This window comes from Curcuma longa, unplaced genomic scaffold (assembly GCF_044706935.1).
Source record: "Curcuma longa cultivar G26 ecotype Majalengka, Jawa Barat unplaced genomic scaffold, ITB_CL_G26_1.1 contig_20129, whole genome shotgun sequence".
Lineage (NCBI taxonomy): Eukaryota > Viridiplantae > Streptophyta > Magnoliopsida > Zingiberales > Zingiberaceae > Curcuma > Curcuma longa.
The window spans coordinates 28,812-44,257 of NW_027431279.1; the positions used below are offsets into that span (position 1 = coordinate 28,812).

A 15,446-nucleotide genomic window follows, 5' to 3' on the forward strand; every position below is an offset into this window, starting at 1 on the left:
GATTCCAAACTTGATAAACAATAGGACTATGAAGATAAGATTTCTACTTTATCACACAATTCAATTCCATTACATCTAGAGGATCAAATGCAATAATAGTTACCTTAAAAAGTAAGTTCTTTTCCACAACTGGGTGGAATGTTTGGCTGAAATTCTCTGTGTCCGCTTTCCTCCTCAAGATCCATGAACCAAACAGCTTTTGGTTAGCCAACCATCACCGTCAACTGGATTCTTATATCAGAAATATAAACGGTCCTATTCTGGTCACTAAACCAAGATAGTCATTTACATTCATTAAAATCCTAACCATCAGTTTTATGTGGGGTCAGTAAAGGCTATGCTAGCAATTTGTTTCAGACTTATTTCAATTTGCAGGAACACACAAGGTATTCCCTCAACCTTCATTGATTTGGTAGATGAGTTTAAGCACGTGAACATTGAGTTGCAAATATCAACCACAAAGCTGCCATTATGCTCTGTACACTGATGCCATGGTTTATCTGTTTCCCTCCACCATTATCCTGCAGTTCATGACTCTAGCCAGAAAAAAGGTTAGCAAGAGAGAAAGAGAGGATGGTTTTTCATGTATTCTCCAGTTGAACAGGAGGGAAGAAAAGCTTATATGTTAATTTGGCATATAACCATTATCAGACCAGTATGAGATACTTACAGTAAAGTGACTACAAGGAACTTTTATATAATTCACTCCAGGTTCATCAACAAATTTTCCAGTAATACTTCTTATTTTATAATTTCTTCATTATCACCTAGAGTTTAGTTCTGTTACAGAGAATTCAGCACATTTTTATGACTTAATAAATTCAAAAAGAAGCTACTGCTTGTGAATTTTCAAGTAACTAAATGGGAATTGCTACTAATGTCCTGAAAATGATGCGTTAAAATGAACATAAAGAAATCATTTCATAGTATAACTATAAAACACAGTAGAATTTATTTAAATTTTGACTAGTTTAAGAAAATCATAAGCTATATCTTCAGATACAAATATTTTCCCAGATAATATTCCCTTATTATACTCTAAAATAATTTATCTGTGGTCTTTAAAATCCACTAACTAGAACATTATTTCCTTTATTCTTCCTCCATCTTTGAGAAAATAAATCTCACATTCCTGTGTTAGTGTATCAGAGGGCCCCACACCTGTGATGTGTCACCTTGTGTGTTTCTGTTCTACCAACAATTGGCCACACAAAAGATGCAGCAGTACTAAAGCATTCCAGCACGAAAATTTATAAATATACATGTTAAGGGACAGATAGAAGTGCTTAGATTCTTTAGACCCCACTTCCAGGTAGATGGAATTTTTGAAGGAACAAACTGCTGGAATGCCATATTCTTGGTAACTAAACCCAAAATAGTAAATGTTTATTGCAGAGAAAACCAGTTCATCTAGAAATGCCCTTGGAAAATTACGTTCAACATGCACAAGAAGGTAACAGAGTGTGATGCACAGGTGAAGTATGAGGCATTATTAACCATATAAATATGGTACTCAAAATTTGCTAGTGAAGGTTCAGAAGAATAGCACTTATTAACATTTCTACTAAATGTGCTTAATAACAAATACATACATGAGAGTCATGTCTGTGAGTGATAAGTACTCGCTAGTCACTAGAGAAATGTTGTCCTTACACCAAAATATAGTGGAATACATTTCAAATTGCTATCTCAGTCATGTTTACTTCATTTGGTAGACTGAAGCTTGGACAGAAGATAAAGGCAGCCAGAAGACAGAAGAATAGATGCTGCAAAGCATAACAAATCTGTTGGAGAAGATATTGTCACCTTCTTGCTCTTTTCAAACATTCCAACCAATAGAACCATCACTATCACATGACCTAACTTGGTCTTTAATTCGTTGATAGACTGAATTTCCAACCATCTTGGACGCTCCTAAACAAGTTAAAGGTGGAGTGGTTGAGAAACTAGTGATACTAAAATAACAATCCATCATTACTGAAGTAATGAGACAAACCATTAGTTTAAATAACCCAAGAAGGTTTGGTCCATGGGATGACATCTTTGCTATGTCAAGATTACTGATGAAGATCTCATACAAACCCATCCCCAAGACAAGCATCACGGTCCCAACAAGATAGACATCTGAAAAATCAAAATAACTGAAGTTAGTGATGGATTTAGACATTTAGTTATCAGCAAGGACTTTTTTTAGAGGATCATGTCAGCATGAACATCTCTCTCTGCTTCAACCACCAAAAAAATAACCAGTTTAAGACCCAGTTTTTGAATCATAATATAAGATGGTCTAAAGAACATAGGCACACCACAAGATTGGTATTGTAATGCGGAATTGCATACCCTCCTGGCATTGTGAAAGAGATAAGAGGCTATTCAATTGTACACTTATGTGGATGATTTACACTGTCATATCATTCTTATTTGATAATTTACTAGTAGATAGTGTGTGGAAAAATAAGCTCCTATTTCAAAGTATATACAATTGTCAATACATATTGGCCTACCAATGGCTTCAACCAACATCAGAATCACTTTCGCTCCACAATATTCTCTGTAAGAATCTATCACATATGTGCAACCCTGCAGAAGCACTTGGTAGTGTTAAGAATGGAGACTGTTTAAGCACGGATGAAACTACTCCTTGGTATGGAAAATAACTAAGTAGTCATACTGTAAACTTTGATGCTTATAGATACAATTGCAGACTGGGCAAAACAATTTCAGTTACATCAACTTTGACAAATTCAATAGTCATATAATGCCAAAGTTCAAAATTTTAGTAGTTTTATGCTCTTACAAATCCATTTTTTCTCCTCATAGCTTCATCCATGGAAGATGTATTTTGCTCCAATTGAAAATTTCAGCATAGGAGGGAATATGCTATCATCAACAAGCAGGGTTACTTTTTTAGCTTGGCCAATCAAACAATCTATAACTTAGATTCTATTTATTCCAATTGAAAATTTCAGCACGGACCATGGGCCTCAGACCCGTTCTGCACCATAATAAGCCTGCATCTTCTCTATAACTAAAAGAATTGATGAGGAGAAAAAAGAGTACATTTTCAAGCAAACCAAAGCACCATCACTATTCAAAGAAGCAATCTAACAGTCCGATCGTACCCTGAGAAAACAAATTATGGAACCCATCAGAGAACCAGCCACCGCGAGGAACGCAAAAAACCGGCACCTGTAGATTACCTGAAAAAAAAAAAAACAACGCCGTGTCAAATGACGAGCAAATTTCATTTTTTTTTCAAAGTTAACGCAAGTGAGAAAAGTCCTTCGCCTTTTCGATCTTCTCTTCCACGTCATCTATTCCTCCCAGCAAAGCCAGCGGTGGCGTCCTGCGAAGGCCACGTCGGGCATCGGGAGCGGGAGCAATGGCGGAACACGAGACCGAAGTGACCTCACCACCGGAGCTCGCCTTCACGGGAGCGAAGGACACGAATCGCACCACCCCGCGGCCGAAACTTGGCCCGGTGAGGGTGAGGGTTCCGGACTGTGCCAACCGGGGAAGGACGAAGCCGAGGGACTCCATCGCTGCAGGAGGGCGGTCGCCGGCCCAGAAGCGAAACTCGATCTGCGCACTCGCAGGGAGAGCGGTGGCTCAATAACATACATTTTGAATGGGAGACGACGGAGACGACGACGACGCAGTCGCTGCCGCGGCGACAGGACGCCCGCCACCTGTTCGGCTTCTGCTCTCGCCAGCAAAACCTAGCGCACGGCCACCGCACACCTCACTGCGAGTCCCAATCAACCTTTTAAAACGCCCGCCCGTTATATCTGTACACGAGATGGAAAACCGTTACAATCATGGTAGCAGCGCTACGTCGTCAACGACATAATTAATTATCAACATGAGAATTTTCGTTTCCTTCAAAGAATATTCCTCGAATAAAATAATTATTCCCACGATCCATTGTCCAATAGGTTACTTGGGCTTGGCCCGGCCCATCAGCGCTGCCCGTCATCGTAGGGTTTACGAGACGAGGAGGACGGCGAGCCTTCAGATTTCAGATCTCGCACTGAGCGTGAGAGCGAGGTGGCGACGACTATGACGCAGCGAATGGCATCCTCGTGGCTCCGGTGGGTTCTCCTCTTCAGCGCCGCCGTCGTCTTCGTCCAGGTTCGCGGTATGCGCATACGATCCGTTCAATTCGCCCCACATCAGTTCATTCTTTTGGTGATTTTTTCGTGTTTGTGTTCCCGGATCATCGGATGGAATAAGAGACGGGTTTGTGACGATTACAGGAGGGAGGAGTCCTTTTTTTTTGTTTGTCTTGTAGCTCTTTTTTTAGCCTGTTTGAGTGTAGCGAGATCGATTGTCTCCTATCTATTTGTTTGTGCATTCGATCTCCTCTTGTGATAGTTTTAGATGATTTGTACTCGATCACTTTCAGTAAAGACGCCTCTCTTGGTTTTCTCCCATTCGACAAACTTTATTTTTCCGCTGAAGCACCACTAAAGTTTGTTTAGATTTGCAATTTTTATCATATCCGTCAAGTTCAATATTTGCGTGCATATTGATTCCAGTTGTTGTCGTTCAGTTCTGCAGCCATTTTAATTTTACTTATCATGCCCTCCTTCAATTTCCAAATAGATTTACATCTCAATCTGGTTTCTGGACATTTTCAGTACTGAACTATAGTTGTATAACATATTGAGTTCCAATAGACCATTGATTTCTCACAATTCGACTTTACATTTCAGGCTAAAGCATCTCAAGAAAGTTTAAAGGAAGTCACGCACAAGGTCTACTTTGATGTTGAGATTGGTGGAAAGCCTGCTGGTATGTTGAGCAATCTCATCCCTTGTGGATCTTAGCAGTGACCATCTTGAACAAAAAAAAAAAAAATCCTGGGCATGTTATGTATTTTGGTGCTTCCATACTCTTCATCTTACAATTTGTTGAATAACATTGGTAATAATTATGTGGACTATGCGTGTGTTAGTTTTGTGGTCAGCAAGATGATGTTATACCTCTTAGCTTTTAAATATTGACATGTGGTATTCTTTCTTCTTAATTACGAAGTAACCTACTTGAGGAGATGGGATTTGAGTCAGTTATTGACTTTTAACAGATTGAACCAGAAATGGAAAACCTGGCTTATATGATTGTTGGGGTTTACAGAATAGATTGTTATCACTATATAATGTTTGCTTAAAAATAGCAGGAATTTTCATATTTTCCTAGAGATGAGTATTTTTCTAATTTATATATGACGTTTGGATAATTAACTGACTTGATTGCAATGAAAGATGAAGTGTGCAACTCTAGTTCTGTCTTCCAGTTTGATATAAAGTTTGTGAGGTATTTGACTTTGGTTTGTTTTTATGGTGCAATGGTAGAGCCATAGACTATATCTAGGATGGTTTGATTTGATGAATTTTTTTATGCAAAATCCTCACATTACATCATCACTGTTTTATTTGTTCCTCATATTTGAACATACCATCCTCATTTTTCGAATATTGATTCCTTTATATTTATTTTAGAAGGTCATAATCACTAATGTGCATTGTATTTCCTATGACTTCAATTATTGACCTGTTCTGTGTCCAATATCTGAAAATACAAGGAAAACTTGTTGTTGTCAACGTTGATTTTGAATTGTTGTGTTCCAGGTCGGATTGTCATGGGCTTATTTGGCAAGACTGTGCCTAAGACTGCTGGTATGTATTTGTCAAATGCTGCTTCATTTCATTTCTCACCAATTACTTTACTGTACAAAGCTATTTTCCTCATTTTTCTACTGACGATACTGTGCTATGCTGCTTACACAGAAAACTTCCGGGCTTTATGCACAGGTATGCTTTCATGTTGGTGCAATGCATAATTTTATACTTGCTGAAGAAATTTTCACCTGTTCATATCGGTGCCATTTGTTTTTGCTGGTCTGGGCTTGCTGAAAAATGCTAGATTTTATCCCATAAATGCTCGAGCAGAAGGTACATAGTTGGGACCCTACTGGAAGATTTAAAGAATGTCAAGATGGAAATCCTTGAGAAGTTAATGGGCTGCGTTGTAAATGCAAAATAAAAGTTACCATAAAGCGAGGTGCACCTTTTGGTTTTGAGCACTGATGCATCCCTCACTTCTAGACAATATGGGCTGCGTTGTAAATGCAAAATAAAAGATGATAGAAACAGCATAAAGCGAGGTGTACCTTTTGGTTTTGAGCACTGATGCATATAAGATTTTCCCAACTGAATTAGTGCACATCAAATAAATATTTAATGATATCAAATACAAATTGCATTTAATCATAAGAAATTTTTAGAATCTAGAAGCTATATCTATTCTCATATTGTAAATCAGCATCTCTAGATTAATTAGTATACTATGGCAATTATAGTGTTAATATATATCGACAATTCCCTTATAACCATTTTCTGTTGTATAGGAGAGAAAGGTGTTGGCAAAAGTGGAAAACCTCTTCACTTCAAAGGCAGTAGCTTCCACAGAATAATCCCCAGTTTTATGATCCAAGGTGGTGATTTCACGCATGGTAATGGAATGGGCGGAGAGTCTATCTACAGCACAAAATTTGCTGATGAGAATTTCAAGCTCAAACACACAGGACCAGGTACTATCATTTCCCTCAAGAAAAAACTGGTAATTTACTTCCCTGTCAGCGCATTGTCAAATTGGTGATTCTACTTTGCTTGATTTTTGTTGACAGGACACTTATCGATGGCGAATGCTGGCCGTGACACCAACGGATCTCAGTTCTTCATCACCACTGTGACAACCAGCTGGTATTTGAAATGCACTGCACTGTTTTTGTCAAATGTAATGATGAATTAGTTGCTGATTTGATTCCTTTTCATAGGTTGGATGGTAAGCATGTTGTTTTCGGAAAAGTGATCTCCGGCATGGATGTGGTATACAAGATTGAAGCTGAAGGGAGGCAGAATGGGTCGCCTAAAAGCAAAGTTGTGATCGCTGACAGCGGTGAACTGCCTTTATGATTCAATCATTCAACTCCAGTCTCATTCGATAGGCCAGTCATTAAGGAGTCTTTAGGTACTGCTGCTGTATCTTCTGTAGAGTCTATAGAACTCATGGATAACATTCTGGATTAAACATCTATCTCTATCATGTTTGATATCCTTCTGAATATTGCTTCTTAAGCATTTGGACAAGGACCATTTGTTCGATATCCTAAACAATCCCATATTTGAAGCTACTGAGAAACAATTATTTGTGTTTGCTATGCTTTTATTTTGGGGTTTGTTGATTTGGGTTCTCTTTTACTTTATAAATTTGAGTTTAATTTGTTTCTTCTTTTGAAGAGACAAATCATTGACACACTCAGGAACGCCTTTTTACAAGCTGATTCAGTTTGTGCACACGATCATAATTAAGATGTGTGATAATGATTTGAAATGTTGATGATTAGAACGTTTAAAGAGCAATCTAGAAGAGAATAAATTAGTTCCCGGGACAATGGTGCAACGGTAGGACATCCGGGTTGTGACTCAAGGATCCGCAGTTTGATCTCCAGTTACGGTGTATTTGTAGGAATTTTTTTCCAAATGGGGAACGCAATCAAAGGATGTTGGGCATCTTGATTGACCACCGTATGTTCTTCCCGATTTACCCGGGTGGTGTACATTGTGGATTGTCCAGATAAGAATGTAACAAGTTTCATTGGACGAATATATTATTGTTAAACTTACTTTGAGATTTTTAAAAAAAAAATTAATTCAATATTATAGCATTTAATTATTATAAAAAAGTCACTCTAAGCATTTTTTGATTGCGTTACTCATTTAAAAAAAAATTCCTACAAATACGAACCCCACACGCCTTTCTCTTATAGCATCCTTTAATTGCTATAGCTTATACGAGTGATAGGTTGCCTTTCTCTTATGGCGTATAAGAGTGATAGGTGATAGGTGCAGTCTCAACTTATAAGTAGCATATAAGAGTGAGGTTGCCTTTCTCTTTTTCTGTCTCTTTCTCGCCTTTCTCTTTCTCTTATAGCTTATCAGAGTGATAAGTTGCGGAGTCTCTTACTCATAGAGCTTATAAGTTGCCTATAAGAGTGAGGTGCCTTTCTCTTTCTCTTTCTCTCTCTCTCTTTCTTGCGGGGACGGCGATCGACGACGGAAGCGTCCCCGGGGGCATTGGCGACTGAAAGAACCCTGAGATGCCGGCTCTGAGCTCCGCCCGCGGCGTTATCGCGATGCTCGATGAGCCGCACCCCGCGCTGAAGCTTCACGCCCTCGAGAAGCTCGACTCCCTCGTTCACCTCTTCTGGCCCGAGATCTCCACCAGCATCCACATCATGTGAGCCCTTCGCCCAAATTTCGCCTGGCCTCATTCTGCCTTTTGTTCTTGATTTTCTCTTTTCGTGCTGCTTGTGTTTGGGATGGGGCTTCGGTGTGGGTTATGGATTTGGTGTTTCCGTTCTTGAAGTTTGTTAATCTTTAGAAAGTTACTGGAGGGCGTGATCAGGGAAGGTGCTAGGAGGGTTTTCAGTTCGCATGACAATGGGTTGAACTTTGGACGTTGGTTTCGATGTGTTTTCTAAGATGAGAAAATGCTTATGAGTGCCATTTGAGCTTGGAAGTGTGTTATTGTTATTTGTTATGCGTCGTCGAGGATGCTTGTTCAGAAATAATTCCCTAATGTGGTTTGGTTTCTTTCGTGCTTATTTTTACGAACAGTGGTATCATTCAGCTTCATTTTTTCAGTGAAAGTTTATATGAAGACGAGGAGTTTGATCAAAGGGAACTTGCTGCATTGGTGGTATCCAAGGTGATGCTTCGATTCTTTTCTTTCATTTTCTTTTTCTTTTTAACAAATTAAATTGTGGTGTGAAAGTATTTGTTGATACTTGACTTTTAACTTTTGTGATTTTGTTTTTTCCCCCTTATTTGATGTTCCTATTTGATTTTACTGGCCAGGTCTTCTACTATCTTGGAGAGCTTAACGACTCATTGTCTTATGCTCTTGGCGCTGGACCCCTATTTGATGTATCAGAAGATTCTGATTATGCTCATACTCTATTAGGTATAGGATCCTGACCAAATGATTGAGATTGCATTTTTCTCTTCCAATTGTTATCAGTTCTGATTCATTTTGTTATTCCTTTAGCCAAAGCACTAGATGAATATGCTGCCCTTAAGTCTAAGGCACAAATGGATCCAAGGTTGGAGGCAATAGTGGAAAGACTACTTGACAAGTATGTTAAGAAATTTTGCACATTTGATGTTTGTTTATTACTATCTAGGAAAGTATTGACATATTTTGTTGATTCAGGTGCATTTCAGATGGAAAATTCCAGCAAGCCATGGGGATGTCCATTGAATGTAGGAGATTAGATAAGCTCGAAAAAGCAATTACTCAAAGTGGCAATGTTCACTGTGCACTTTCATATTGCATAACACTTTCCCATTCATTTGTCAGTCACAGAGAATACCGCTGTGAGGTAATGCTATCCTTGTCGGCTAAGTTTCAATAAGCTCATTAATATGTCTACACTAACATATCTAGGTTGAATCTGATGCTATATTTGTGATGAATATTGAATCTGTTGCAATTTTTACGAGGCTCATTTTTTCCTTTTTGTTTGTTTTTTTAAATGGCACTCTGCGGAGTAATTATCTGTAGCACTAGTAAACGATAAATTGAGAAACAATGAGTTAAGATGGTATAGACTAGCAAAAAATGTAAATAGATTATATAATTAGATGTGTTGAAATTAATAGAGTTGAAGGGGTAAGTGATTGAGGGAGATCAAAGAAATTTCTAGATGTAATAAAAAAGTTATCAGAGACATCTGAATATTATTGGCAATGTTAATGTAGTCTTGCATTGAGGTTAATGAATGAAATATCCATACAGTTGGCCTCATATAGGTGGGACTAACATGGATTGATGATGATAAAAAAATATACAGTTTTAATGTTATGAATTTTCAGAAAGATAGTATACAAATAAATATATGCAGATATAAAATAACAAACATGTACAGATATTATTGGTGATGTTAATGTAATCTTGCATTGAGTTCAATGGAGGGAAAAGATTTATCTAGCCAGCCTCAAATAGGTGGGACTTACACAAATTGACAATGATACTAATGATATAAGTTTTCAGAAAGATAGTATACAGATAAGTATGTGCAGATATAAACTAATAATCATGGCTGTTTCATCAACAATTAGTGTGGCCCCATCTTTTAACCTGTTTGCTTAAGTCTATGTGCTATCTTTTCTTTGAAAAAGCTTGTTGGAAATTTCAAAAAAGCTTGTTGGCGATATTGGTTATTCATTAATCACCAGGCCTTCATAGTGAAAAATCCAAGCCATCTTGTATTAAGAGAAAGAAAAAGTGTGGGCTAGTACGGAAGATATCCTCACGATGAATTTTAGGTTTCATCATGATCATTTAAACAATCATACACAGGGCTACAACTTAAATTCCATGCAGTTGAAGTTTTTATAATGCCAAGAAACGACTCACATGATCCTTGTGATTCTAGTAGATCTAGAATCTGTGCTATCCTTTTCTATGCAATTACAAGCACTTGGCTCAAGACTAAAGGATGATTTTGATGAAGGAGATTTATCGGAGCTTGCATTAACATTATGGGGACTATATAGTCCCATCACATATAAAATTAATTGCATTCAATATGGTTGTTTTTATTGATTTGTAGCGTTTTAGGAACACATTCTGATCACTGCTTCTTATTGGTCCTTTTCTTGGATTGTGAAATGAAAATTTGTACAAAACTGTATGTTTTTGTTTCCAGTGTGATAATTTAATTGGAAGTTTGGTTTTTATGATCAATCCACTTGGATTGAGTTCCTAATTTTGCTAATTTAAAAAACATGCATGCCAGGTTCTGGAGTTTAATTTTTATAGACTGGCTTGGTTAGTTATAAAATATGCTAGCATCTTCCATCATTCAGTGTGATATTTAACCTTCATTGTGGCATGAACTACTTCAACATCTTCATTGTGACAAATATGTGACCTGTGCTTCGACATGGATGCATTTACCTGTTTTGCATTCATTTGAACAAGAATAATATTTGGATGTGCACAAAAAATCCTATTTTGGTCTATGTTAGGGTTGATTTGGCCTGAATACTATGATTTATTGCACAATAAAAGTTGAGACCCATTTTCAATTTTGGGTAAGAATGGCTGCTCAAAGTGGCATGTGATGAGTTGTCTAATTGCTTTTTGTTTAATGCTGCAGGTTCTTCGTCTACTGGTCAATATATATCAGAGGCTGGATTCTCCTGATTATTTAAGCATTTGTCAATGTCTCATGTTTTTGAATGAACCACAAACTGTTGCAACCATTTTGGAGAAGCTGCTATCAGGGAACAAGGTACTTAGTTATATTTTGCCTTTTGTGCTTCATTGCAATTCTGACATTTTGATTTATTTTCCTAGGAGGATGCACTTCTTGCATTTCAGATAGCTTTCGATCTTGTGGAAAATGAGCACCAAGCGTTCCTATTAAATATTGTGAATCATTTATCAGGCTCTCAAGTTATCAACAATGGGAATGCTGATCAAGTATCATCTACTCCAAATTCACAGAATGGGAATGTTAGTGCAAATGCAGAGGATCTTCAAATGATTGAAGAATCTCATGTTGCTAATCGGACTGCAGAAAATAACACTGAAATTGACACTACACGTGATGAGAGGCTTGTGAAGATAAAAGGAATTTTATCTGGAGAAACATCAATTCAGTTGACTCTACAATTCTTATATAGTCAGAATAGGTAACACATAACATCTTTCTTTATTGGTGAGCCATGATCTTTACCCTTTTGTAGCTTACTTCGATGCAAATTGATACCATTATGTCTTAATGGTAGGTCTGACCTTTTGATTCTTAAGACGATAAAGCAGTCAGTGGAAATGAGAAATACTGTGTGCCACAGTGCGACAATTTGTGCCAATGCGATAATGCATGCTGGAACAACCGTCGACACTTTTCTTAGAGAAAATCTGGTATGAGTATACTCGGCGAGTCAAAGGGGCATGTACCACCAAGTAAAGAATCTTGGTGGTGGAATGAGAAAGTACAGGAAAAAGTGAAGGAAAAACGAATAGCCTATAAGAAATTATATATTTGTAAGAATGAAGAAAATTTAAAAAAATATACATTAGCTAAGAAAGAGGCTAAAAAAAAGCAGTGAATGAAGCTAAAAATACAACTTTTGAGCAGTTATATCGAAAATTGGATACAAAAGAAGGAGAAAAAGACATTTATAAAATAGCTAAAATGAGAGAGAGGAAGACAAAAGATATTAGCCAAATAAGATGTATTAAAGATGAATGCAATAGGGTATTAGTAAATGATGGAGAAATAAAAGAGCGGTGGAAGAGGTATTTTCATCAACTTTTTAATGAAGGTGTAGGTGATCAACTTAACTTAGGTAATTTAAGCAGGTCAAATGAGTATAGAAATTTAAATTTTTACCGTAGAATTCAAATTTCAGAAGTAGAACAAGCTTTAAACGGAATGAAAAATGGAAAAGCCGTTGGACCAGATGATATCCCGATAGAGGTATGGAAGTGCTTAGGGAAACAAGGTATTGAATGGCTTACAAAATTATTTAACATGATATTAAAAACAAAGAAAATGCCAGATCAATGGAGAGTAAGTACTCTAATTCCCTTATATAAGAATAAGGGGGACGTACAAAATTGTGCAAATTATAGGGGCATTAAATTAATGAGTCATACCATGAAACTTTGGGAAAGAGTAATAGAAAAACGATTAAGGAAAGAGACTATGGTCACCGAAAATCAATTTGGGTTTATGCCTGGTAGGTCGACAATAGAAGCTATACATCTTCTCAGGCAACTAATTGAAAAGTATCGGGGGCAAAAGCAAGATCTACATATGATATTTGTTGATTTAGAAAAAGCTTATGATAGAGTCCCAAGGGAAATTATATGGAGAATTCTAGAAAAGAGGGGTGTTAGCGTAGTATATATTGACCTAATTAAGGATATGTATGAGGAAGTAACGACTAGAGTGAAGACTTCAGGCGGATTAACTGAAGCATTTCCAATAAAGATAGGGTTACATCAAGGGTCAGCTCTAAGTCCTTATCTTTTTACACTAATCATGGATGAACTTACTGGACATATTCAAGATACCGTACCATGGTGCATGTTGTTTGCAGATGATATTGTATTGGTAGATGAGACACGTGAGGGAGTAAATGCTAAATTAGAATCTTGGCGAGAAACACTAGAAGAGAAAGGTTTTAGGCTTAGTAGAGTAAAGACAGAATATATGGAATTTAAGTTTAGCAATATTGAACGTAGTGAGACAAGTATTAAAATAGGAGATGATGAGTTGTCTGAAACTGAGAGTTTTAAATATTTAGGATCATTTTTGCAAGCCGATGGAGGGATTGAGAGAGATGTCTTACATAGAATACAAACAGGATGGTTGAAGTGGAGGAGAGCATCAGGTGTTTTATGTGATCGTAAAGTGCCTCTAAAACTTAAAGGAAAGTTCTATAAAACGGCAATTAGACCTGCCATGTTATATGGCGCTGAATGTTGGGCTATGACTCGAGCACATGAGCAAAAGATGAGAGTTGCGGAGATGAGGATGTTAAGATGGATGTGTGGACATACGAAGATGGACAGAATAAGAAATGAGAGCATTAGAGAGAAAGTTGGAGTTGCATCTATTGAGGGAAAACTCCGTGAGACACGTTTAAGGTGGTACGGACATGTACTTAGACGACCGATAAATGCTCCAGTTAGGCGGTGTGAAACTATAACAAATACGCATATCAAACGAGGGCGAGGTAGACCAAAAAAGACTTGGTTAGCAACAATAAAACAAGATAAAATTTATTTAAATATAAATGATGATATAATAGGAGATAGAGCTCAATGGCGTAAAAGGATCCATATAGCCGACCCCACTTAGTGGGATAAGGCTTGGTTGTTGTTGTTGTTGTTGTTGTTGTTGCGTAGGGGCACTTTATGCTTTGGGATTGATCCATGCTAACCATGGAGAAGGCATCAAGCAATTTCTTCGTGAAAGCCTACAGAATACTAATGCTGAGGTGCCTTTTGTTTGTAATACTCCCCAAACACTGGATTTGAAATTCACCTGTGCAAGCATCAAATCTCTTGACCCAGTCTCATTTGATATGTTAATATATATTTTACAGGTTATCCAGCATGGTGCTTGCTTAGGTCTTGGATTGGCAGCTTTAGGAACAGCAGATGAGGAAATATATGAAGATGTCAAAAATGTGCTCTATACAGATAATGCTGTGGCTGGTGAAGCTGCTGGCATCAGCATGGGGTTGCTCATGGTTGGGACTGCAAGTGAGAAGACAACTGAAATGCTTGCATATGCACATGATACACAACATGAAAAAATCATTCGGTAAGTATGGTTTGTGTATTTTTCTAGACATGTCTGACAAAGTTCATCTTTTTTTTTTGGTAGGTTCTACACTGTTCATTTCTTTTTTTAAAAAAATTCAATTTCTGTAAGATATGCCATATTTATGCACTTGAGTCTTAAATCAGGCGAAAAGTGATTTTTTTTTTGTTACATCCACTAATCAAAAAGCCATATGTTAATCTGTTTGCAGGGGCTTGTCTCTTGGAATTGCCTTGACAGTTTATGGAAGAGAAGAAGACGCAGATATTTTGATTGAGCAACTTACAGGGGATCAAGATCCTATACTTCGTTATGGCGGCATGTACGCCTTGGCTTTAGCTTATAGGGAACAGCAAACAACAAGGCCATCCGTCAGTTGCTTCATTTTGCTGTCTCAGACGTAAGCGATGATGTACGAAGGACAGCTGTTCTAGCCCTTGGATTTGTGTTGTACTCGGAACCTGAACAGGTAAGTTATTTTGAATTTATTAAATAAATGTCTTGTATCTTAATAAATATTCATGAAGATGGCTGTCCCTGCTCTTCAAATTTAATTACCTGTGTAATGTTGTGCTTGCAATATTATCTCCTGTTGCGGTCTTCTCCTTCACCCTCATTTATTACTAACTTATGACCATGTTTCTAGCAACCCCTGTGCTTTTAGTAATGTCAATCTGTTCGAGTAAATATTTCTAAAGTATTTGTTTTTTTTTACCTTAATTGTATTAGTTTTTGTAGTCATAACTTTCTGATATTGCAGACCCCACGAATTGTTTCCTTGCTGTCCGAGTCTTACAATCCTCATGTTCGTTATGGTGCGGCTCTAGCAGTGGGCATTTCCTGTGCTGGTACTGGTTTGAGTGAGGCCATTTCATTGCTTGAGCCTCTAACATCTGATGTTGTGGATTTTGTCCGCCAAGGAGCCCTCATAGCTATGGCCATGGTTATGATCCAAACCAATGAATGCTGTGACTATCGTGTTGGAACATTCAGGTACTTGCTGACCTTATTTAGGCTTGCAATGAAGCAGCTG

The 15,446-nt window shown here is 37.6% G+C and overlaps 2 protein-coding genes and 1 pseudogene across 2 annotated transcripts; 2 read left to right on the forward strand and 1 right to left on the reverse strand.

Annotated features, from left to right (window-relative positions):
- Positions 1-1,549: 1,549 nt before the first annotated feature.
- Positions 1,550-3,608, reverse strand: LOC141817334 (uncharacterized). The gene is made up of 5 exons (XM_074705008.1): positions 3,289-3,608; positions 3,123-3,200; positions 2,505-2,580; positions 1,997-2,124; positions 1,550-1,914 (listed from the first exon to the last, which is right to left on the reverse strand). Exons 1-5 carry the CDS (start codon positions 3,538-3,540, stop codon positions 1,705-1,707), a joined length of 744 nt encoding a protein of 247 aa, XP_074561109.1. The 5' UTR covers positions 3,541-3,608; the 3' UTR covers positions 1,550-1,704.
- Positions 3,609-3,976: 368 nt separating this feature from the next.
- On the forward strand, positions 3,977-7,116 carry LOC141817331 (peptidyl-prolyl cis-trans isomerase CYP20-1-like). Its single transcript, XM_074705005.1, has 7 exons — positions 3,977-4,131; positions 4,716-4,794; positions 5,631-5,678; positions 5,790-5,813; positions 6,410-6,592; positions 6,689-6,764; positions 6,839-7,116. Exons 1-7 carry the CDS (start codon positions 4,060-4,062, stop codon positions 6,975-6,977), a joined length of 621 nt encoding a protein of 206 aa, XP_074561106.1. The 5' UTR covers positions 3,977-4,059; the 3' UTR covers positions 6,978-7,116.
- A 1,045-nt stretch (positions 7,117-8,161) lies between these two features.
- Positions 8,162-15,406, forward strand: LOC141817328 (26S proteasome non-ATPase regulatory subunit 1 homolog A-like; annotated as a pseudogene).
- The last annotated feature ends 40 nt before the right edge of the window (positions 15,407-15,446 follow it).